The following is a 23036-nucleotide window of genomic DNA, read 5'->3' on the forward strand; positions in this document are numbered from 1 at the left end:
CATTTAAAATAGTTTTCCATGCTGCCCCATATTAAAAGTTGGCGCCAAAATTTATTTTAGGATTGGGTGCTAATTATTATTCCTTGGAGGGCACCCATCCAAGAAGCAGTGAGGTGGAAAGGGAAAGGGGTTTAGAATCAGACACATGTGGTCTTAAACTCTGAGTCTTGATCGGGATGAGCTGTGTGACTTTAGGCCAATTGCTAAGTTTCTGGGCCCCAGCCTTATTTTTCCGTAAAGTGAGAATGTCTTTCCTACTCCAAAGCCAGTGCTCTCTTCCTGGAAGAACAGCATTTGGTTGGGTAGAGGAGAGAGCTCATTCATTCTGGAAGACAGAACTTGCCTGGTACTAGAGAGGAAAGAGAGAGAGGCCGGCCTGCCCTTGGGGGTGGGTATGTTTGGAAACAATGAGAGAGAACACCGGGACAGTCAAAGAAGGGCCCTTCTGCTTTGTACACTGTTCACAGCCCCAAAGCCCAGGCTTTAGGACGGGTGTCTTGGAAGCCCCTGGATGAGGGATGGATGGGCTTGAGCTGCAAGGGGGATGAATGCATGTAGAGTCACGTGGCAACTGGATCAAAAGCTTCCTGAGTGGTTCTTGCCTGCTTTGCCTTCGTTAGACATCAGAGAAATAGATCAAGGGAGGGATGGTATTTCTTTCACTTGAAGAAAGAACGAGGGGACCTAGGTTTATCGGAACAAGAGGGGCTTAAATTAGATGGCAATAACATGACCTCCTCACTCTGAGAAAAGTACGAGAATCCTGTGTCGTTAAGGTGCCTCCTTTCTAAGAGACTTTAAATCTCCGGGTTGGCAGAGGCTCTTATTGGATCATTAGTTACTTCAGTCTCTTCTACATACTAGATAAGTTTCCTGAATTACTGTGATGCTCATTGTGTTTGAAAGTTTCCTGGTGAGTTATTAAATTTCCTCGCTCTCATCCACCCCCTTCCGAGCAGAAACCTTTTCAGAGGATAATCTGAGATGTAAAGAGCAGGGTCTTAGTTCTGGCGCTGGGTCTCAAAAGCCCATGAAGATGCTGGGCCAAAGTCTACGGCCATGCCACCCTGAACAAGCCCGATCTCATCTGATCTCGGAAACTAAGCAGGGTCAGGCCTGGTACTAGTATTGGATGGGAGACCACCTAGGAAGACCAGGTGCTGTAGGTGTCAAAAATTAAAAAAAAAAAAAAAAAATAAGCGACTGTAAGCTGACAAGGTCCTTGCAATCTGTGAGGTCAACCAAGGGTTGCCTCGCCTAAAAAATAAAATTAAATAAATAAATAGATAGATAGATAGACAAACAAACAAACAAACAAATAAATAGATAGATAAAAAGATGCTGGGCCCAGAGCCCAGGCACCTGCCATTCCTCTAAGGGGTCCCTATAAGTGAAAGGGCCCAGAACTGATCCGAAGTCACAGAATTTGAACTGCTGGACTCACCCTCTTCATCGTTTTGAAAACTGAGAAATTCCACCAAAGTGACATAATATGACATTTATATACAATTCTGGTATCACTTAAAGACCTAAGGATTTTCAGAACAAAGGCCAAAGTAAGGAATCAGTAAGTCTCCATTGCAGCTAAACTTTGAGGGATGACCAGGTGTTAATGGTTAGGGGCACCAGTCCACATAGGACAGTGAATTTAGTTCACCAAGCTGCTACTGAGCTCTTACTAGGTGCCAGGTCTTGGTTTGGGTACTGGGTGGCGGTGGTGGGAGAGATCTAGAGATAACAGTGATAATAACGATGATGATAAAAACAGCAGCATGTACTGGGAATTGACTATGTGCCAGGCATTGTATTGATTTAATCATTTATTCAATAAATAGTGGGGGCTTCATAAATACTTGGCTGAATTGCTCACTCATCCCAGCTACAGTGGCCTTCTCTCTGCTCCTCAGATGCACCCGGGGCCTTTACATCCTCCCTTTTCTCTACCTGGAAGATGCTTCTTCCAGATATTTGACTGGCTGGCTCCCTCATTTCCTTCAGGTCTTTCTGCAAATGCCACTTTCTTCGTGAGGTCTCCTTGATCACTTAATCTAAAATTGCAACCTTCCTTCCCATCCCACAGCTTTGCTGTTTCCCTTGCCCCACTTTACTTTTCCCCCTTAGCTCATCTAGCACACTGTATTAACTAATGTGCTATTGCCTGGTCTCCCTTGCTGGTGTGAGAGCTCCATAAGGGTAGGGATTTTGGACTCTTTGTTCACTGTTCTAGTCCCCTTGTCTAGGTCAGATGATCAATTTTGTTCAATGCATGGATAAAAGGAAATATTTTCTCAGTGTCAATTATCCACCCAATAATAAGCACTGAGGATAGTGCAGTGAACAAGGCAGACAGGTTTTTGCCCTCCAGAGGTCTATGGCCTTGCGGGGATAAGATATTAAACTAATTACATAATAATCTCCATCCTGTCGAAACAGAGCTTGCAGAGTGCTTTATTGATATTATTTCACTGAAATCTCACAACAACCCTGGGGCATCGGTACTATAAACCATAGTTTAAGTTTATAAATACTATTTTAGTTTTTTCTATAGCTGAAAATATCCAGATAGGCTCTGAATTATAGAGAGGCTGTGTTTATTTAGTTGACACATATTAATAATAATTATGGATATATAACTTTCAGTTCTAATGGTCTTTTTCATATTCATTACTTTCTATGAACCTTACAAAGTATTCATGCTACTCTATAAATGCGAAGACTGAGGTCTAGAGAATTTAGGTAACTTTCCAGAACCACATAACCTAGTTAGTTTTCCAGAAAGGATCAAACCCAGTCTGTATCCTTACCATTCTTCCTCATTCTGAGGAACCAAAATGATGGAGGGACCAACGGGTAGGTGGGTAGGGGGGACAGGTGCTCAGAAACCGGATTTTCTTAGAGAAAGAGGAGGTTAGGACTTTCAGGTTGGACAGCTGAGGTGAAGAGCTTGAATAAAGAACAAAGGCTCGCAAGTGGCTGTAGGGCAGGGAGAGGTAGGTTGAACAGAATCCTAGGTGGGAGAGGAGGCATAGTTCCCACACCCTCTTCCCACACACACTCCTCTCATTGTGGTTTGATTCTAACAAGGAGATATAAGAGATTCTTGAACAAAGCTGGGACAGGATGAAAATGATCTCTGGGGAGTAGGGTTTTAAAGCAACTTCTCCATCCCAATCGCTTAGGAACCCATCATATCCACACACCTTTTTGGTTAAATTAGCAACATACATTTATAAATGCTACCTGAACCTATCATAACACATTGCATTTTGATATAATGCCTACTTCTACTAAACTTTCAAAACTTTGATATTTTCCCAACACCCCACCCCTTGAAGAGTGTGCCCTGACAGTATGGGATGCTGAGAATCAGAAGCCTAGCACTGTAAGTTATGTACAGCCATATCTAACCAATTATCCATCCATCAGTGTGTTGATTGCTTCCTACAATCCAGGCAAACTGCCTGGCACTGGGGATAAGAAAAGGAGCAGGTTTCAGTCTCTGCCCTGAAAGCTCTCGTGTGGATGACAGTTAAGTAAATAGGCAATTACAATACCTCATGGTAAGTGTATGACCCATCTGGGAGCTGGGGGGAGCACTCAGCCAGGATGAAGGTGGGTGCAGGAAAAGGGTCAAAGAAGCTGAGTTCCTCAGAGAATATGGCAAATTAGAGCGCCTGTAAGAAAGCTTAATCTGGTTATAGAGTAGGAAGGAATTTGAAGGAAAAATGAGGCTAGAGAGATAAGCAGGGGCCAGGTTACGAAGGGTTTTTAAATTTTATGTGATGTGGTTCCATAGCGTAGCGGTTAGCATATCCGCTTTACACACAGAAGGTCCTGGGTTCATGCCCCAGTGGAGCCACAGTCCATGGTCTATGGCCATGCCACCCTGAACAAGCCTGATGTCTGATCTTGGCTGCTAAGCAGGGTTGGGCCTGGTTGGTACTTGGATGAGAGACCACCTAGAAAGACCAGGTGCTGTAGGCATAAATAATAATAATAAAAAAGGGAAGAAATTTTATGCTAATGCAGTGGTTCTCATTATCTATGTCTATATCTATCTACAACCATATCTATCTATTGATCAATCGATCGATCTACATCACCTCTAAAGAGTAAAACATATGTTCATCAGCAGCATGGTGAGAGGGAGCAGTTTGTAGAGTTGAATTACTAGTGTCAGGTTGCAATATAGCCATGCCCAACCTCCCCAGTTTGAGATTCATGATGTTTATTAAGAGTCTTGATTTTATCAGAAGGCAGACTGGCCTTAGATAAGCAACTTCAGCACATTAAGCTTTGTCTTCTCATCTGTCTGTACATTCGTGTGCTAGCTGAGAGTGTGAGTTCTAGGTTCAACTGCCTGGACTCCAGCCTGACTCCTCCCATTCTCAAGTCGTCCACCCTCATTGGTAAACTGGATCAGTACTACTGTGGTGCCTACATCAAAGGCTCGCTGATGATGGGAGGTGGTAATCCATGTTAAGCTCCTGGCATAGTGCCTGGCACACAGTAAGCGATCAGTAAATGTCAACTTACTGTGATATTATAGCTCCCCTGTAGCTTAACAGTGTTAGCAATTTTCCTTTGTCATCCCCATCCCCATCATCATTGCCATCATCATCACCATCAGTCCCATCATCATGATATTGAAGTTCTAGGAGGTCATTCCTCTCTGGGCTCCTCCGCTCCACTCTCCTTCGTTGTGGTTGTCTTACGAAAGAGAAGGCTCTACGTAGAGTAGAGAGATTTTAATAATGTGAAATTCATAACATTTATTGAGCTTCTTTGTGCCGGACGTTGTTCTAGGTACCAGGGGATACAAGCGTGAGCTAAATAAATTCCCCACTCATGCAACTTATAGTCTAATGAGAAGAGGCAGGCAATAATAAACAAGCAAATGTGTAGTTATGTCAGAGAAAAATGAATATTATAGAGAAAAATAAAGCAGGGAAAGAGGATACTGTCTTGGGTTGGGCAGTTCTTATTTATAGAAGATGGTCAAGGAAGAGCACGCTTAGAGGTGACATTTGAATTGAGTGAGTGCAGGACACTTCAATGTGGATACCTGGGGGTAAAGGTCATCAGGCACAGAGAACAAAATTACAAAAGGTCCAAGGTAGAAACATACCTGGCATATTGAGGAGAACAAGGAGGTCTCTGTGGCTGGATGACAGTGATCAGGGGGTGAGTAAGAGGGGATGAGATCAGAGAGGTTGGTAAGGAGTTAGAACATGGGGGCTGTGGAGGTCATAATAAAAACTTTGCCTGTTATTCTCACTGACTTGGAAAGTCATTGGAGGATTTCAGAAAAAGGTATGACATGATCTGACACATTTCCAGGGATTGCTCTGGCTAGCGTGTTGAAAACGGACCACAAGGCAGTGAGTGCTTAAGCAGGGAGCCCAGTATGATGTTATTTCAATAACCCAAGTGCAATGTGGTGGTGACTTGGATCAGTGGGGTAGTGGTGCAGGTCACAAGAAGAGGGAGACGCTGGATACATTATGAAGGTAAAGACAAGAAGAGTTGCTAATGTATTGCACTAGGTATGGTGGGTGGTGAGAGAAAGAGGAGTGAAGGTTAATTCCTGAGCAACTAAACGGATGTTATCGGCATGTGCTGGGATGAGGAAGACTATGTGTGAGCAGATGTGACGGAGAACATCGATCTAACCTTCACATTGCCTCTAGAAGGTAGGACTATAGTTATCTTCCATAAAAACTGGGACTCAGTGAGGTGAAGCCTGTGGTCTAGAAGCTACATATGGTGCTAGGAGCTCTAAGTAATGATTCCTCTACTGCATGGAGCTATAGGATTTGGAGCTGGGGAACTCCTGGGAGGTTGAACCGCTGAGGTTGGGAGGCGGGGTCCTAGCTCTCCAGAGCCAAACTATAAAGGAAGCACCCATCTCTAACACACACCCTGTTTGCAGTGCGTTCAGGCTCATGCCTTGGCCCCTGGGGGTCTTGTCAACCTGGAACAGAAAAGAGGCAATCGGCTGTACTAGGGGCTTCCTAATTAGGCATTCTAATGGAAATGCAGAAAACCAAGAAGGCTGCAGGCTTTCAGAGTTCTACCTTGTAATTCATGATCCATGTAGTCCACTGGTGTTCAGAAGCGGCTTTGCACATGGGGGAGGTGGGAAGGAAAGATGTCTTCAGCACCTCCTCTCTACGCACAGTTCTGACCATCCAACACACTCTAGGGAGAACGGACAGGAAAAGAGACAAGATAAATCAGTAGGGAAAGAAGGGAAATGTCCTCTAACTACAGGCTGTGCTGACTCAGAAAATGGGGTAGAAGAATGGAAACCTCCATAAAGACCTACTGGTGCCTTTCTGCTCTAGAAGATGCACTTTCATGACTTACCAACCTCCTCTGCCAAACACCACAGTGGAACCAGGCTTCAGAGGAAAACACTGCCTGCTTTTTCAAAGTTAAACACATCAGAGCCTGTGGTCTATAAGCCACATATGGTGCTGGGAGCTCCAAAAAATAATGATGAAAGAAAACGTTGAAATCTAGACATAGAAGGTCTGTGTGGCTATACTTTCACTCAGTTGACTCTGCAAATTGTGTTAGCTACCCGTTATTCACTGAACGCTGCTACATGCCCAGTATCATGATGTCCCTCATTAAATCCTCGCAACAACCTGGTGAAGAAGTTATTACTCTCATCTCACAGAGGAAGACACTGGTTCCGAGGAGTCACACTCCCCAGTCAGTCATGGAGCTGAATTTGAAGCCAAGTCAGCCTATTCCAGGCCCTCTGTCTTAACCAACATACTTCACTACCTCCCAGAGGAAAAGGAGGAGGGAGAAATACTGAAAATAGTAACGGTCCCCTCCCCATTCCCTCTATTCTCCCAGTGCTCAGAAGCCTACAGTCTAAATCGACTTAAACATTTTTAATATTTATTTCTGATAACAATCAGATGACTATTTTCTCTAAGGAATAGGTTAGTAATAAGAAAGGTCTTCAGAGAGGTGACCTTGAAAGGAGGTTAAGTACATTTTTTAAGGCCATAGTTAGTTTGATGGAAGAACTAAGGCTAAAAATACAGAGCACCTGCCTCCCAGGCCAGAGACTGGCTAGGCCCCCAAAGGCGCTTTGCAAGTTACCACTGCCTCTGCCCTAACACAGATGACTGATTGAGGATAGCTTTTTTTTTTTGGTGCACTGGAGCTTTTAAACACAATCTGAACTTAGCTGAAGTTTTTAAACAAGGTTTTTCTAGCACCTTCTGATGAGTTACTGTTCTTTTTTTCCCTCTGCCATCTCCTCTCCCCATACCCTCCCTCCCCTGGGTCAGAGTTGTGTGCCCTGTTGAACTAGGAGGTTCCTACTACAGCTCCTGGTATTTAGCTGCAGTGGGGACATTCCTGCCTCTGTGTGGGGCAAATAATTATATTTCTAGAACTTGCTGTAATTTACTCTGGCCTCCTACACTAATAGTGACTGGCTGGTTGGCTTCTACACACCTCTGCAATCTGGACCCACTTCGGCAAGCTCATCTCTTTTTTTCCCATACTGAAACATACACCCTTCATGTCAGACAGGTGTCCTGGGTGCACCCCATTTCCGCCACAGAAATATCCTCCCTGCTCTCCTCCTATGCAAATCCAGTCTTCGAGGCTTTGCTCAATAATTTTTTGCCCCAGACTTCCCCATGTACAGCCCAGTGGTTTGCTTTCCAAGTTCCCTTTACAGTTATATTTTCAACCACATAATTTAGCCTTCAAAATGTTTCTGCATATTTCTCCAAATGTACCGCAGCCCCTTGAGGGCAGGCACGCATGTGTTCATTCACTAGAGATTTTTAGAAGCACCTTATACGGTGAGATACAGATAGATATAAGTAATGGTTGCTTCTTGTCCTCAAGGATGGGAGACTCTAATAATTTGCAGACATCTATCTGGCACACAGTAGGCCATAAACAAAGGTTCTCTATATTAAGTGTGTGTGTGTGTGTGTAGTGATTCTCATTGTAATCATTTGCTGTCTCTAAGTCCCATGAAAGGTATCAGGTGGTGTTATAGGGAAGGCATCATGAAAGAGGTGACATTTGAGCTAGGCCTTAAGGGCAGGGGATGTTTTTTAAAAAGAGAATTGGGAGAACAGGCAGAAGAAAGTGTTCCTACAGTGCATCGTCAGACACACATTGCCAGACACCAGGTTCAGGGGGAAAGCAGTGGAGTGAGTTGGGCCCCTGCCCCAGCACCAACTAGCCTTAGTGAGAGTGGGCAAGTTGCTTAATTTCCTCGGGGCCCCCATTTCCTTCCCACTCTGAAGTGATTAAGGGGCACAGGCTCTGGAAGAAGCAGAAGGAAGTTCAAGTCATAGCTGTGTTTGACCTTGAGCCAATCATTTGGGGCTGAGGCTCAGCCTCAGTTTCCTTCCTATATAATAAGTAAAATAATTCCTACCTTACAAGGTTTTTGTGAGGTTTTAAGAACACAGGTAAGCACAGTCGTGGCATTATTATAATTTTCTCCTACCAAAGTAGAGGCGACAATCCTATCCGTTTCCGAGTCAGTGCGCAGCTGCTGGTTTCCCAGCACACAGCACAGAGCCTGTCCCTAGAAGGGGCTGTGGACAGACTGTGGGACCCACAAAGACAGAACGGAGTCGAAAGGGCTTCAGAAAAAAAGTAAACAGCGTCGACAGTGGAGTGACTGGGCTAAGTGGGGCTCTCAGGAAACGTGTTTCCATGAGCAGACTTTACGCAGTCCAAGAACCTTTGCTAACTGTCCCAAACATGCCTCTGGGGTTGACTGGATTTTACACAGCCCTTTCGGCCTCCGACTTCAAACCCAAGCAAAGAGCTGAGGCCCAGCCCCGTGGCGGTCTTGGAAGGTTGGTCGGGGAGGCGGGGATTCCCCAACTCCCAGCTAGAAGAAATCTGGGATGTGTTCCCGCCCCCTTACTCCCACTCCCAGGGGCCGGGCTCCGGGGGTGCTCCCTCTTCATTTCCTATCTCCGCACAAGTCAAGAAACGAGTGGGGCTCGCACTTGGTCCACTGCACCGGGTCTACTGCTCTCTTCCCTCCCACCGGCCTGGCCACCCCCACCTCGGCCGCCTATCCCCGGGGCCCCCGTGGCCCCTGCTCAGTCGCCAGTCTCGGCCCGGGTCGACCCACCCTTTGGCCACCTCGGCCGCAGGACCCCGCCTCTGTGGACCCGCCCAGCCGCCCTCTCTACCTCCGCCACTTCTGCCGCCCGCCCGGGCCCCCGTGGTCCCCGTGGTCCCCGTTCTTACCTTACTTGCCTCACCCCCCCCCGACCGGCCTGGCGGTGGTCCCCCCACCCTCCCCCCACCCGGCCCGCGTGGGTCCCGCCTGGCCCCCCACCCGCCCCCGACACCCCGCAGGGCCACCCCCGCCCGTCGGCCCCCCCTCCTTGGGGTCGTGGCGGCAGGGGGAGGGGCTGCCCGCGCCCCCGCGTGCGTGGCAGGCTCTCCCGGCTCGGCTCGCCCGGCCTCCCTTCCCGGGAGGCGGGGTCGGCGCCGCGGCGGCGGGAGCGGCGGCGGCGGCGGCGGCGGAGGCCCCCTCCTCCTTCCTCCCTCGCCCGGCCTCCTTCCTCGCCGCCCGCCCACCCGCTCTCTCTCTCGGCCGCTCCGACGCCAGCAGCGCCCGCGTGCCGCTCGCCCAGCCCCGGGGGGACCCGAGGAAGTTTCCCGGCCGCGCGCCCCGCTCGCTCGCCTCGCAGCCCGCGGCCTCAGCCGCCGCCGCGCCCGCCATGCCCTCGGCCAAACAAAGGGGCTCCAAGGGCGGCCACGGCGCCGCGAGCCCCTCGGAGAAGGGCGCCCACCCGTCGGGCGGCGCGGATGACGTGGCGAAGAAGCCGCCGCCCGCGCCGCAGCAGCAGCAGCCGCCGCCGCCCGCGCCGCACCCGCAGCAGCACCCGCCACAGCACCCGCAGAACCAGGCGCACGGCAAGGGCGGCCACCGCGGCGGCAAGTCCGCCGCCGCCGCCGCCGCCGCCTCGTCCTCGGCGTCCTGCTCGCGCAGGCTCGGCCGGGCGCTCAACTTTCTCTTCTACCTCGCCCTGGTGGCGGCGGCCGCCTTCTCGGGCTGGTGTGTCCACCACGTCCTGGAGGAGGTCCAGCAGGTCCGGCGCAGCCACCAGGACTTCTCTCGGCAGCGGGAGGAGCTGGGTCAGGGTTTGCAGGGCGTGGAGCAGAAGGTGGGTACCCCTGGCCCCCCTCACCCCGCATCCACCCGGCGGCGGCTCCCGCACCCCCAGCCCGGCCGCCTCGTGCCCCTTCGTGCCCTCCGGGTCGGGCCCCTCGTCTAGCCCAGACCCTCCACGGCCAGTTCCCCGGACGCCCCCACCCGGCCCCCTAGTTGGGAGGCGGTCCCCGGACCCTCTTTGTTAATGGCCGCGGAGGAATCGGCCCCGAGGGATGGATGGACCGCCGCGAGGGTGGGCCAAGGGCCTGTCACAGGACATTAGCGGTGACCTGTAAGGAAGCCGGCAGGCTCTGGGGAGCCCATTCTTCTTGGATTAGGAACCGCTGAATGGACAGAGTTGTGTGAAAGGAGGTTGGAAGGAAATCCAGCGCATCCCTGGAAGCCTCTGGCAAGGCCGCACGCACCTCGGCTGTCCCAGTGGGAGACATCTGAGCCAGTTTTTAATAGACCCGCGGCCGGGGAAGGAAAAACTAGTAGTCTTATTCATTTGCGAAATTCAAATGAAATATTACATATCCCTAGGCCCCCTTATCTCTTGGACCAGTGTACCCCTGCGGGCCTTTGAATCTGCACTCTTCAGCTTTAGAGGACAGGCCCCCCAATACTAGGTCATATTGGCGAATAAGACCACTAGGCACATTTATGTGCTGTTTAGAGAGTTTACTTATTATTTAATTCTCATAGCAACCCTGGGAGGGAGGTGGGACTGGCAATTTTGACTCCATCTTCCAGTCCAGAAAATCGAGAGTTAGATTAAGTGAATTGATAAAGACCCCAACTGGCGAGTGGCGGACTGTATGAGAATGTCTAGGCCACTGGCCAGTTTGTGGTCCACAGGGTCCTATTTCAGGTGTGGACGAACCCAAGTTTCAACACAGTTGCTTAGCTTCCACCTTTCTGCGTTTTTTTTTTCCACACCAAGTGGAGCTCCCTCAAATCTTATTCCTCCTCCTTCGTCCTCCACTAATGTCATTGCTCAATGAAAGTTCGTTGCCTGATTGAAACAAAAAATCCCGCCACCACTTAGGAGCCCGGAACTGCTGCCTCCTTTCCCAGCATGCTGCCCGTACTGCCAAGTTTCTCTGGAGTGTGTGGGACTAGGAATTTCCTCTTAAGACTGGTGGAGCAACTGGAATGAGTCAGCCTGCTCAGTGTGGCAGGCCATGGGAGGTGACTTTTGTAAGAGAATTAAGTAGGCAGTGCTGCTTTGCCTATCTTGAATGTTAAATCATCCTTAAAAAAATAGACATACTGCTGGAGTGTAATCACTAGGTTCCCATTTTCCTCCCAATCATCCACCCACTTACTGATCAATCATAATATTTATCGAAGTCTGATAGTCATACGGCTCTGCGTAGGCCTTGTGGAGGGTATGAAGGTGGAAAAGACACAAATTGTATTTGTGAAGCTGCACAGAAGTAGGTTTCGTCGGGGGATACTGGGGAACTGTCCAGAAGAGGGGGTGTGGTGTTGGCCTAGGTTTGTATCCTGGTGGCCGGGGTAGAGCCAGTTGAGATCTAGTTGAGATGGATAACTGTTGAGAGAAGGAATGAAGAACACACAGGCAGGGGACCATCTTGAGCATGTTTAAGGGACGGCAAGTGGCTACCCAGCCTGTGATAGAGTAGCATTCTGGAAGTTGTGAGAGGGGCCATTGAGATTGAGGCCCAAATGGGGGCGGTCCTGAATCCAGGTTGAAGAAATTGGGCTTTATTCTCTTTGCTTCCTCCCTGTCCCTCTTATTTCCTCCTTTCTGGCCCCCCACTCCTCCATCACAGTTATGCACAGAGTACGTTCCTCTTTGGGGCTCAGTTTTCTCTACACAGAGGGGAGGGCCCCGTTTAGATTTTTGAGAATCCACCTAGCTGTAAACTATTGAAATAATGAGCACTATTTCATTAGTGACCTTTTAATTTACTAGTGTAATCAAGCTATTATTCAATGCCTCATATTTATTGTGCATTCATCTCTTTTACAGCAACCCCAAGAGCTAAGTGCAGTTGACCCTTGAACAACACGGGTTTGAGTGTGAGTCCACTTATATGTAGGTTTTATTTCAGTAAATACATACAGTACTGTAAATGTATTTACCTTATGATTTTCTTAATAACAATTTCTTTTTTCTAGCTTACTTTACTGTGTAAATACAAGTATGTAATACATATAACATAGAAAACACGTGGTAATTGACCGTGTTGTCAGTAAGGCTTCCAGTCAACAGTAGGCTCTTAGTAGTTAAATTTTTGGGGAGTCAGAAGTTCAGTGGATTTTTGACTGTGTGGGGTCTGGTTCCTCTAACTTTGCACAGTTACACAATTAGTAGGTGCCAGAGCTAGGATTTAAACCGCAGTTAACTCCTAGAACATTTCCAACCGCTCATCTGTTCATTTTGTTATCTTTCCCATGCCTTGTCTGGTATGTAGTAGGTGTTCAATTAATGCTTATTCCATTGACTTGGAACTCACAACATGTCCAAAACAGTATTAGGATTTGCCACACTGTGTGGCCACTAATGTCTGTACCTCTGGATAGACAGTAAATAAGTTATTTTGTATCGAGGAGTGAGTAGTGATGGGTCCTCTTGACAACCTAAGTTTGAACCCCTTTCTCACTCGATGTGAGGCTTGGTCAGGGGGCAGGGTTTGGTTCTTAGCAGAGACATATATTAACAGCATTATTATTCATAATTAGTATTCACTATTATTATTCATAATTAGTATCATGCTTATAGTGTTATTCATACTTAGCGTTCACATATTAATGCCAGGCATTCTATTAAGTGCTTCACAGCCACCCTCGGAGGCAGGTACCATTTATTAGTACCATTTCACAGATGGGCCAGCTGATCCTGGAGCAGTTGTGTTACTTGTTCATGGTCACATACAGATCCTAAGTGGCAGAGCTGAAGGGCCCAGTTGCCCTGGCAGATCCATGGTGGCCTAAAGAGATTGTAGGAGTAAGCTTAGGCCTAGTGGGGACAGTTTAATGAGGCTAGTTGCTATTTGTAGAAGAGTGGGTTCTCTGGTCATATTTCTTTGTTTTCCCATCTTTACTCTGGACCAGGAGTCAGGGCTTTGGGTTTAGGCAGCATCTCCTCCAGTCACTCCGTGCACTTTGAATATGCCTCTGCCTGAGAATTTCACACAGAGGTTAAGAGCTCGGGTTCTGAAATCACATATTCTGGGATTTTGATGCTCAACTCCAACACTTCTCAGTCTGCTCATCTGTAAAATGGTGGTCAATGGGAGCCACCAACTCGTGAGATTATTATGAGGATGTAATGAGATGATGTCTCAAGTACTTTGCATAATTACTCGTATACAGTAAGTACCCTGCTGAATGTTGTCACCACTACCCTCCCCCGCCCCCCCGCAAGGCTGTAAGCTCCTCGAAGGCAGAGATTCTGTCCTAGTTGTTATTCTATCTCTGGTATCTTGCCTAACACCCACAACATAGTGGGCATCCCACATTTATTGGGGGAACAGAAGCATCCATTGTATATTAATCGTAAGAAAGGTCTTTGCACATAAAGATGAACAACTCACAACAGCATCAGTGTAGGGACAGTTTTTGTGTTCTCTCCTGTTTTACAGTTGGTTCATTTGAATCAGGATCCATTTAAGTTCACACATTACATTTGATTGATAAATCACCTTAATTTCCTCTAATCTGTAATAGTTCCTGTCTTTTCTGTTCTTTGCTGTTGGAGGTTGGTTGGTTTGCCTTCATCCGTAATTTCTGGTCTAGTCTCCTTCCTAGCCATATGTTAAGAGTCAGCTTCAGTGAGGGGTGACAGGGATCAGAGGGGAAATGGACCAGCTTGGTCTTCCTCAGGCTTTGCTCTGTTAATTCTTTTATTCTTTGATTCACTCAGAAAAGCACTGATGAACGCCTGCCATGTTGCAGGTACTGTGTTCACCTGGTCACACTCCTGTTCTGAGTGCTATGCTTAGAATAGGCAAGCAGTGTGATTACATAACCTAGTTTCAGAGGTGAATTCTCTCCAGTGTCCTTTATGACTCAGGTTATATTTGGTTGGGCAGGGAAATTGTCTAATATTATGGAGTACCTGAGAAACTTAGTCTAATTTGTCTTAAAATCAGACTGGCGGAAGCCAGAAGGGACTTTAGAAACCTGTTTGTTAATAGACAAGGAGCTTGGGACTTGGAAAATGAGTGTGAATTATTTGTGCTCACAGAGCTGGTTATTGACGGGGCTGGAACCAGAGTCCACATGTCTTGTAGTGTTTTTCCTTTGGCACTGGGCCAAGGATGGTCTAGGAATCTCCAGACTTCTGAGCTACTTAAGAAGAACGATTAAACAATGATGAAGATGATAGTTAGAATTTATTGATCATTCACTATGTGTTAGGCACAGTTTCAGCACTTTACATATATTAGCTCACTTAATCCTCAAAAGACAATTCTGAGAGTCAGGTACTATTTTTGTTCCCATCCTGCACCTAAGGAAACCAAGGCACAGTTAGGTTAAGTATCTTGCCCACAATCACACAGCTAGGAAATGTTCAAGCTAGGACATGAACATAGGCAGTTTCGTTTTAGAGCCCACACTATATTATTTTTTAACTTTTTATCATGGAAATGTTGAAGTATAAACAAAAGAGATCAATATAGGGAATCCCAATTTCAATAATTATCAACTTTTTCTATTCTTGTTTCAACCCATCACCACCCATCCTGTTTTTTGGGTCTGGAGTCAGAGCAGTTTGACTCTGAAGCACTCTCCTCCACTACCCCGTTGGGTGCCAACCTGGTGTCTCATGTTCTCCAGACACTCTCAGTATTGGAAAATGGCCCAGGACTTCTGAATGGCCATAGCATAGGCAGAGAGGCTGGCTTGTCCTTAGTTGGAAGATTCAGCAGGCACAAGTGGGTGCAGGGCTTCAGGAAATGTTATCAGTTCAGTTTTAGGCCCTCTGAAGGGCCCGTGTTGCCTGGCAGACCCAGTGGATAGTGAACTAAGAACTAATTTTAAAATTCATCTTGACTGACACATTAGTTCACCCAAAATATTTTAAGATTAATTTAGGTAAGAGTTCTTTTCTTTCCTCTCCTTGCTGCTTTTCACAAAACACAGTATATCAACTAAGTTAACAATAATTCTTGATTATCTTCTAATACCCAGACCATAATCAGATTTTCCTGATTCTCTCAAAAATACGTCTCTTTTACAGTTGGTTTATTTGAATCAGGATCCATTTAAGTCCACACATTACATTTGATTGATAAATCACCTTAATTTCCTCTAATCTGTAATAGTTCCTGTCTTTCCTTTAAAATGCCATTTAATTGTTGAAGATCCTGGTTATTTGTCCTGTAGAATTTTCCACATAGTGGATCTGGCTGATCGCCTTCTCGTGCTGCTTCTCTCGTTTGTTTTCTGCGAATTGGTAATGAGAGAGACTTCATAGATTCAAATTAATCATTTCTTTCTTTTCTTTCTGCAAGAAAGTGTTCTAAGAGACACCAGGATGAAGCCTAGGTCATTAGTCATTATACTGTTAGCCTCTCAGTACATTAACCCAGATCCCTGGGGTAGTTCCCAGGACAGACCTTGTTTTGGGTAGAATTTATTTAGAATGAATGTGTAATGGCCAACAAGATCATAATGTATTCACAAAGCCAGAGACTCTAAGGGATCATATGGTCCCTTTTTGCAGGTGAGGACAGTGACTCGTTGAGGGCCATCTGAACGAATCCTTGTTTCTTGCCTCTCGGTCCAGTGTCTCTCATGTGCCTCAGCTTTTTACCTATGAAAACTTGTGAGACTCTTTCAATTGCAAAAGCTAGAAACTCAGCTCAAAGTGGCTTAAAGAGAGAGGGAGGAAGGGAGGGAGAGAGAACGCATTGGCTCAAACCAGAAAGTTGAAAAGCAGATCCCTTTAGGTATAGCTGTATCCGGGGATCATATTGTGTCTTCAGATTTTGATCGTGCTATGTCTCAGTTCTGCTTCCCTCTGTTCTGGCTTGATTCTTAGACTGGTGTTCACTCACTGGTCTGAGCAGCTCCGCACTTCCCTTACCCTGTAGCTAGCAATCCCAGAAGAAAGAGAGGTTTCCTTCCCCAGTAGTTGTAACAGAAGTTCTGGAATTGACTTTTTGGCCTGCCTTAGGTCACATGCCCATCTCTGGGCTAAGCACTCTGGCTCCAGGTTGGAGGGCAAGGTGGATGGAAGGTGCTGATTGGTCAGGCTTGGGTTACAAACCATCCCTGGAGCATTTGGAGGGGCCCTCAGGTTAGTCTCCCAGACCACATGGATCGTGGAAGGATGATTCTCCCAGGGAAAACTGTGGTGCCATTCTAGAAGAGGAGGGATCTGGAGGCTGGCAGACCAAAAAAAAAAAAAAAAAAAAAAGTGTCATGTACGTGTATATAACTCATCAGCTCTCCTCAGCAATAACATACGGATTTTGGTTGCAGGTACAGTCTCTGCAAGCCACATTTGGGACTTTTGAGTCCATCTTGAGAAGCTCCCAACATAAACAAGATCTCACAGAGAAAGTTGTGAAACAAGGGGAAACCGAGATCAACCGGATCAGTGAAGTTCTGCAAAAACTCCAGAACGAGATTCTCAAAGACCTCTCGGATGGCATCCATGTGGTGAAGGACGCCCGGGAGCGGGACTTCACGTCCCTGGAGAACACGGTGGAGGAAAGGCTGACGGAGCTCACCAAGTCCATCAACGACAACATTGCCATCTTCACTGAGGTCCAGAAGAGGAGTCAGAAGGAGATAAATGACGTGAAGGCGAAGGTCGCCTCTCTGGAAGGCTCCGAGGTGTACAAGCAGGATTTGAAAGCCCTGAAGGAAGTTGTGAAGGAAATACAAACCTCTGTGAAGTCCAAAGAAAAGGACATAGCGGCCCTGAGAAGCACTCTGCAGACCATGGAGTCCGACGTCTACACCGAGGTCAAAGAGCTGGTGAGCCTCAAACAGGAGCAGCAGAAGTTCAAGGAAGCGGCGGAGTCGGAGCGCCTCACGCTGCGGGCGCTCACGGAGAAGGTGCTCGGCGCGGAGGAGGCCGCGGCCCGCCTGCCCGAGGAGCTGCGCAGGCTCGAGGCGGAGCTGCGCCAGCTGAAGGCCCAGCCCCTCAGGCCGGACGAAGACGGGCTCCTCAGAAACGCCGACGCCCTGGACGAGCTGCAGAGGAAGAGTCAGGGCTTGGACTCCCGGCTGCAAGCTGTGGAAGGTGGCGTCCAGGCCGCGCAGGCGGCCTCTGCGCGGCACAGCGAGAGCCTGGAGGCCCTGCTGGCGAAGGGCGACGAGTGCGAGCAGCGCCTGGCCGCCGTGCGGGAGCGCCTGGAGGGCCTGGCCGCCGCGGCGGAGGACCAGGGCGGCCTGGCCAGCACCGTGCGGAGCCTGGGGGAGGCGCAGCTCGCGCTCTACGGCGACGTGGAGGAGCTGAAGAGGAGCGTGGGCGAGCTCCCCGGCACCGTGGACGCGCTCCAGAAGGTTCAGGAGCAGGTGCACACGCTGCTGGGCCAGGACCCAGCCCAGGCGGCCCGCCTGCCTCCTCAGGACGTCCTGGACAGACTCTCTTCTCTAGACCACCTCAAATCCTCCGTCAGCCAAGTGGAGTCGGACTTGAAAATGCTCAGGACTGCCGTGGACAGCTTGGTGGCCTACTCAGTGAAAATAGAAACCAACGAGAACAACCTGGAGTCGGCCAAGGGTTTGCTTGATGACCTGAGAAATGACCTGGATAGGTTGTTTGTGAAAGTTGAGAAAATCCATGAAAAAGTCTAAATGAATTGTGTGTGCAGGGTGCGGATTGAAAGTTCAGTTTCTCATGACCAAAAAAAAAATGTGTTGTTTTCTCCCTCGCGGTCCCCCGTCCCCCACGTCCTCATTCCTCGTAAAGAGCAGTGGACGCCACTTGGAACACCAAGGTATTTTGTATTTTCATGCCCGGTTAATTTATTTACGATTATTACCACACACCACTGGTTTCTCAAGTTTTCTGCTTCTCCTTTCGGTCGGTTTCCTGAAGGCCAAGCCCCTGTGAATCAGAGGTGCCTTTTAGCAGGATGTCTCTAGTGTCAGAGAAGAACCATAATGGCTGCAACCGAGGATTAACAGAAGCAGATTAACCTCAAAAAAGCCCGGCTGGCTGGCGGATTTCAAGTCAAAAAACCAGGGGGAGGGGGGAGGAGGCATTTTTCTTTCTAATTGTCTTTGAGAACAATTAATTTTATTATTATTTTTTGTACTTCTGGCTGCAGTTTTCATGAGATGTCACTCGTTGTCTTCCACTTTAAACTGGTTAAAACTCAAAAATGTCAGCTCTGAATAAGGACAGGGACAAGCCCCTTGTTTTTTTAGTTGAAAAGCAGCAGCTGCCTGACAGTCGCCTCCCTGGTGTGGGTGTCTTTTTCTTTCCTGAGTCATCCCAGTGATCTCAAAGATAACTAACTATGCAAAGAATCCAGAGGGTTCTGAGTGTGAAGGCACAACACCCCACAGAGTCCCCTGTGACCGATGTGTGTCACCTCTTGGTAGGGTCCCTAAATAATGCGTAGGTTTAGAATCCCTGAAAGGGGTGTCCTTGGATTCTTTCAGGAAGTGTATTATGGGGGCTGTCCACAAAGGCGGCTGTCTCCCTGGGGAATGGAGGCCGAGTCTTTCTATTTAACCGTGACGTCCATGAAGAGGTCTGCTGTCAGAGCCGACCCCCATCTGTGAGGGATGTGTGCATTTTCTGTAGTTGTTTGCTGTTTCCCTTTGAGCTGTACTGTTCTTTAATGGCTGTCTTGCCCTTCAAAAAAGAAAACAAAAAAATGAAAAGATTAAAAAAGATTGTTTAGTTTACTGTGAAATGAACTGTATGGCTTATTTACAGTATTTTTAATTCTTAATAAACACTTGAGCTTTGTTACGACTTTTCCAGAGTGTTTACTTCCTGAGAATTTAGTAATTATGATATGTTTTATTAATGTGAAGTATTCAGGATTAGCAAGATAGGTAAATTTTCAATTTGCAGACTATTTTCCAGTTCTAAAACCAAGATGGCCTCATTCTTGGTCCTGGGGACATACTTTTGATTGACTGTTAGTAGGTTTGTTTATATATAGGTCATTGCTTGACTTCAACTCTTGTTAGCTCCAGCGGAGGGTCTCAACCTTGAGTACCCTATTAGAATCTTCGGGGGAGCTTTAACTAAGTGCTTGGGCCCACCTGCATGGATTTGGATCCACTGGGTATAAGGAGGGCTGGCACCCTAGCTGCTGCTAATGTGCAGCCAGGTTTGAGAATCACTGTCTCAGACCGTCTTAGTGACTGTTCCAGTGCAAACTTGGGCATGTTTCCTTTACTTCCCAGGTTACCCTCCACCTATAAAGTGGCATCTAATGAGCACCTTGCTAAGTACTTCATAGGCCTCTGTTTATTTCTCCTGACATTCCTGGGAGGTAGGTATTCTCATTTTCCATTTTACAGAAAGGCAGCAGGCTGAGAAGCATCATACAAGATCATTAGCTAGGAAGTGGCAGGGCTGAGATTTGAACCCAGTCCCTCTCTGTAACTGGGACAGCATCCTTCCCCTTCCACCAGGACCATCACAGGGCCACACTGACCTCTGCAGCCCTTGCCATCCCCTGTTTCAGAGCCTGAGGCTACAGGCTCTTTCTCTCCTACCCAAGGAGTGGAGAGGGGCCAGGATCTGAATGCATATGTAGTTTCATGCTCTCCTTTCTGGCCAGAGGGCCCCTCATCTCTGAACTTCCTCTGTCAATCATTCTAGGTCCCTGAGGCATCGTCTTCAAGGCTGCATAACTCTGAGCATGATGTTTTTCCAAAATCAGGATGAGCCCTTTAGTAAGTGTTAGAAATCATTTGTATTTTTATTCTAAAGTCTAAGAGTTGATATATATGTTTTAAAAACTAGTTTTGCCCTCATTTGGGGAGGGTGTTAAGCAGCATAAACCCCCATGCATGAAGAAAGTTAAATTCTCTTGGTTTCTTATCAGGTTGGTTGGTTGTGTCAGGCATATTCTTGCTCTTTCTCTTGCCATCATTTCTGCGGTCTGTAATCTCAGACTGTGGAGCGGTTTAATAGATTCTCAATACTAGAATAGAAAACACCTACAAGGGCCAGAGACACAATCAAATATAAATTTTAAGCGGTGAAAATCAAAGGAATGCATTATAAACTCGCATTCCTGATGCTGGGGCAGTTGGAGCTAGATCTTACCCCAAATAACAATCACAATTCAATCTTGTTCGTGTGTATACTCATTCATTCAACGAACATTTGTTGAGCCCATAGTCAGGTGTTTTGCTAAGCATCAGTGAACTCAAGATGTACGTGACAGGATACTTGTCCTACAGCCAGGTATAATGGGGCACAGAGGAGGGAGTGGCCAGTTCTGCCAGAGTTGGGTGGGGGTGGTTAGAACAGGTTTGCAAAGGTCTACAGGAAGTCCCTTGGAATGCTTCTACGAGTAATGGGAAACTTCAGGAAATGAGGTTGCCATGCCCTTTGAATGGGGAATATGCACAAGTTATTGAAGGTGTTGATTCAATTGCAGATGGTTTAGCACCATGATCAGACTCCGCAGTGAAATTTCCCAGGCGAAACTCTCAGCACGCTGGTGAGAAGGCTGCTCTACCACTTCCTGTGTTAACTTAGAATGGATTAGAATGGAATGACGTGAGGGTGATGATGATGGTGCTGGTGGTGCTGGTGGTGGTGTTGATATGATGATGCCTCACAGAGTGGTTGTAAGGGTTGAATGAGATCATGGGTGGAGAGGGTTTAGTTTAGCACAGCATCTGGCATGTAGTATGAGCTCCAGGGCTTGCTCGTGTGCAGCCAGAGGTTAAAAGATTGAAATACTTGATGTGCCGCTTGGTCAACAGTTGTAGCCTTGAGCCCCCTGAGTGCTTCCCTGGGGACCTCTAGACCGCCTCACAGTCCAGCAACTAATAGGTTAACATCCCGGCACAACAAAGACCTCCAGCACCCAGCTCCAGCCTCGTGACCAACATCAGTTCTAATGGGTGGGCACCCATGCTTTGCCTGTAGTTAAATATTTTGAAATAACCCTATGTCTTCCTTGAAGCATGCCTCTGAGCTTCCGATCTGTTTTTCCAGTAACATCTGGACACACACACACACACACCCCATCGGACATCTCACAGGGTTCCAAACTGAAGTCATCATTTTCCACAGACTAAGGGGAACCCTTGCTCCCCTCATCCTTGAGCCATAAGCTCAGGAGTCACTCCCTGTTCCCTGCCTCTCTCTTTTCCTGCCTCTGCACACTCATCCGGGTTGAAGCCCTGACGCAGCTACCCCATCGCACTTCTAGCCTTCTCTCCGCTCCACTAGATGGTGCTTGAGTTCCAGCAGCAGCCCCCTTTCTGTATCCCCTGCCTGTTAACTGAGTACAGAAACATGGTTCGTGCACCCAGTAGTCATTTCATAATATTCAGAGAACAACATTCTGCCTGACATCTGAGAGATGACTAAGAACAAGGCAGGTATGGTTCCCGCCTTCACGATGCTCCTGGTCCATTTGGGAGGAGACCAGCAGTAAATATTGAAAGAAACAGAGCTAAATGTACAAATTGCAGTATATGTCTTGAGGGAGAGGACCAGCCCCTAAATGGCCTCCCTGTCTCTAGCCTCCCCGGCTCCCATTCAGGGAATTCCACACAGGTGACCAGCATGATCTTTCTCAAAAGAGATCTGCCTGTGTCCCTTCTCTATTAAGCCCTTAAGTGTCTCCCCTTCGGCTTCAAGAGAAAATCCCGGATCCATGGTGTGGTTGAGAAGGAACTTTCTGGCTGCTTTGTCTCCCTGCCATCCAGCCTCATCTTCTATGGATTCTGCTCGTAGCTGCACTGACCAACTGAACCATTCCACGTGTACCTCTTACTTGGTCACAGTGCCTTTGCACACTCGTCTTCCTCCTACTCAGAGTTCTCTGCCTTCCCGTACCTGAACCATAGGCTGAATTGGGGCGCTCTTCCTAGTTTCCATCCTCCAGGCTTCTTGGTATGACAACGCTCCTCCCTCTGTGTTACGGCTGCTTGCTTGTCTGTCTTCCCACGGGAGGGTGCACTCTGTGGGTGATAGGGCTGTGTCTTTTATCTCTTTATCCACAGAGATCTCACTGTGCTTGGCCCACATCGATAACAATAGAAACAACATTTATTGAGCAGTTACTGTGTGCCAACCACCGTTCCAAGGGTTTTGCTAGGATCCACATAACTATAGGAGTGAAGGTACTATTATTATTATTATCTTTATTTTACAGATAGAGAAACTGAGGCAGAAAATTTAAATAACTTATTCCAAGTACTCACTAGTCACAAGTAGGAAGTGGTACAGCAAGATTTAGAGTCCGATTGTCTCAGTTAAAAACCTGTGCTCTGAAGTTCTCTAGGACTGGTTTCTCTTCTTCACTTAAAAACACCGAGCACTTTTGAGATTTACTTTTTATTGAAATATATCTTGTGTGTTTTAAAGGCATACATGTCTGAAGTATACAGCTGAATAAATTTCTACACACGTTATACCATGTACTAACCACCAGATCAAGATATATGCAACATTTTCAGCCTTCCAGAGGCTTCCTGCACCCTGCAGTCAATAGCCCCCCAAGGTCACGACTCTCCTGACTGCCGTTGTCACCACAGGCCACTTTTGCCCATTTTTGAATTGCAAATAAATGGAATCACACCAAATAAGGCAACAGCTTTATTGCCATATAATTCATATACCATCCAATCCACCCTATTAAAATGTACAGCCGTTCTTAGTATAGTCATAGAAGGCTGGACACATTTCCTAAACCTTGCCCCATCATATATAAAA

The 23036-nt window shown here is 47.4% G+C and overlaps 1 protein-coding gene and 1 pseudogene across 1 annotated transcript in view; both read left to right on the forward strand.

Annotated features, from left to right (window-relative positions):
* The first annotated feature begins 1049 nt into the window (after positions 1-1049).
* Positions 1050-1169, forward strand: LOC120615234 (uncharacterized; annotated as a pseudogene).
* Positions 1170-9554: 8385 nt separating this feature from the next.
* The window catches only part of CKAP4 (cytoskeleton associated protein 4), a 16673-nt gene continuing 3191 nt past the window's right edge, over positions 9555-23036 (forward strand). The window contains exons 1-2 of the mRNA XM_039877885.1: positions 9555-10187; positions 16637-17405. Coding sequence (XP_039733819.1) covers positions 9741-10187; positions 16637-17405 — 1216 coding nt within the window. The 5' untranslated portion in view covers positions 9555-9740. The remainder of the gene's footprint in view (positions 10188-16636; positions 17406-23036) is intronic.

Source organism: Pteropus medius, unplaced genomic scaffold (assembly GCF_902729225.1).
Source record: "Pteropus medius unplaced genomic scaffold, Ma_sr-lr_union100, whole genome shotgun sequence".
NCBI lineage: Eukaryota > Metazoa > Chordata > Mammalia > Chiroptera > Pteropodidae > Pteropus > Pteropus medius.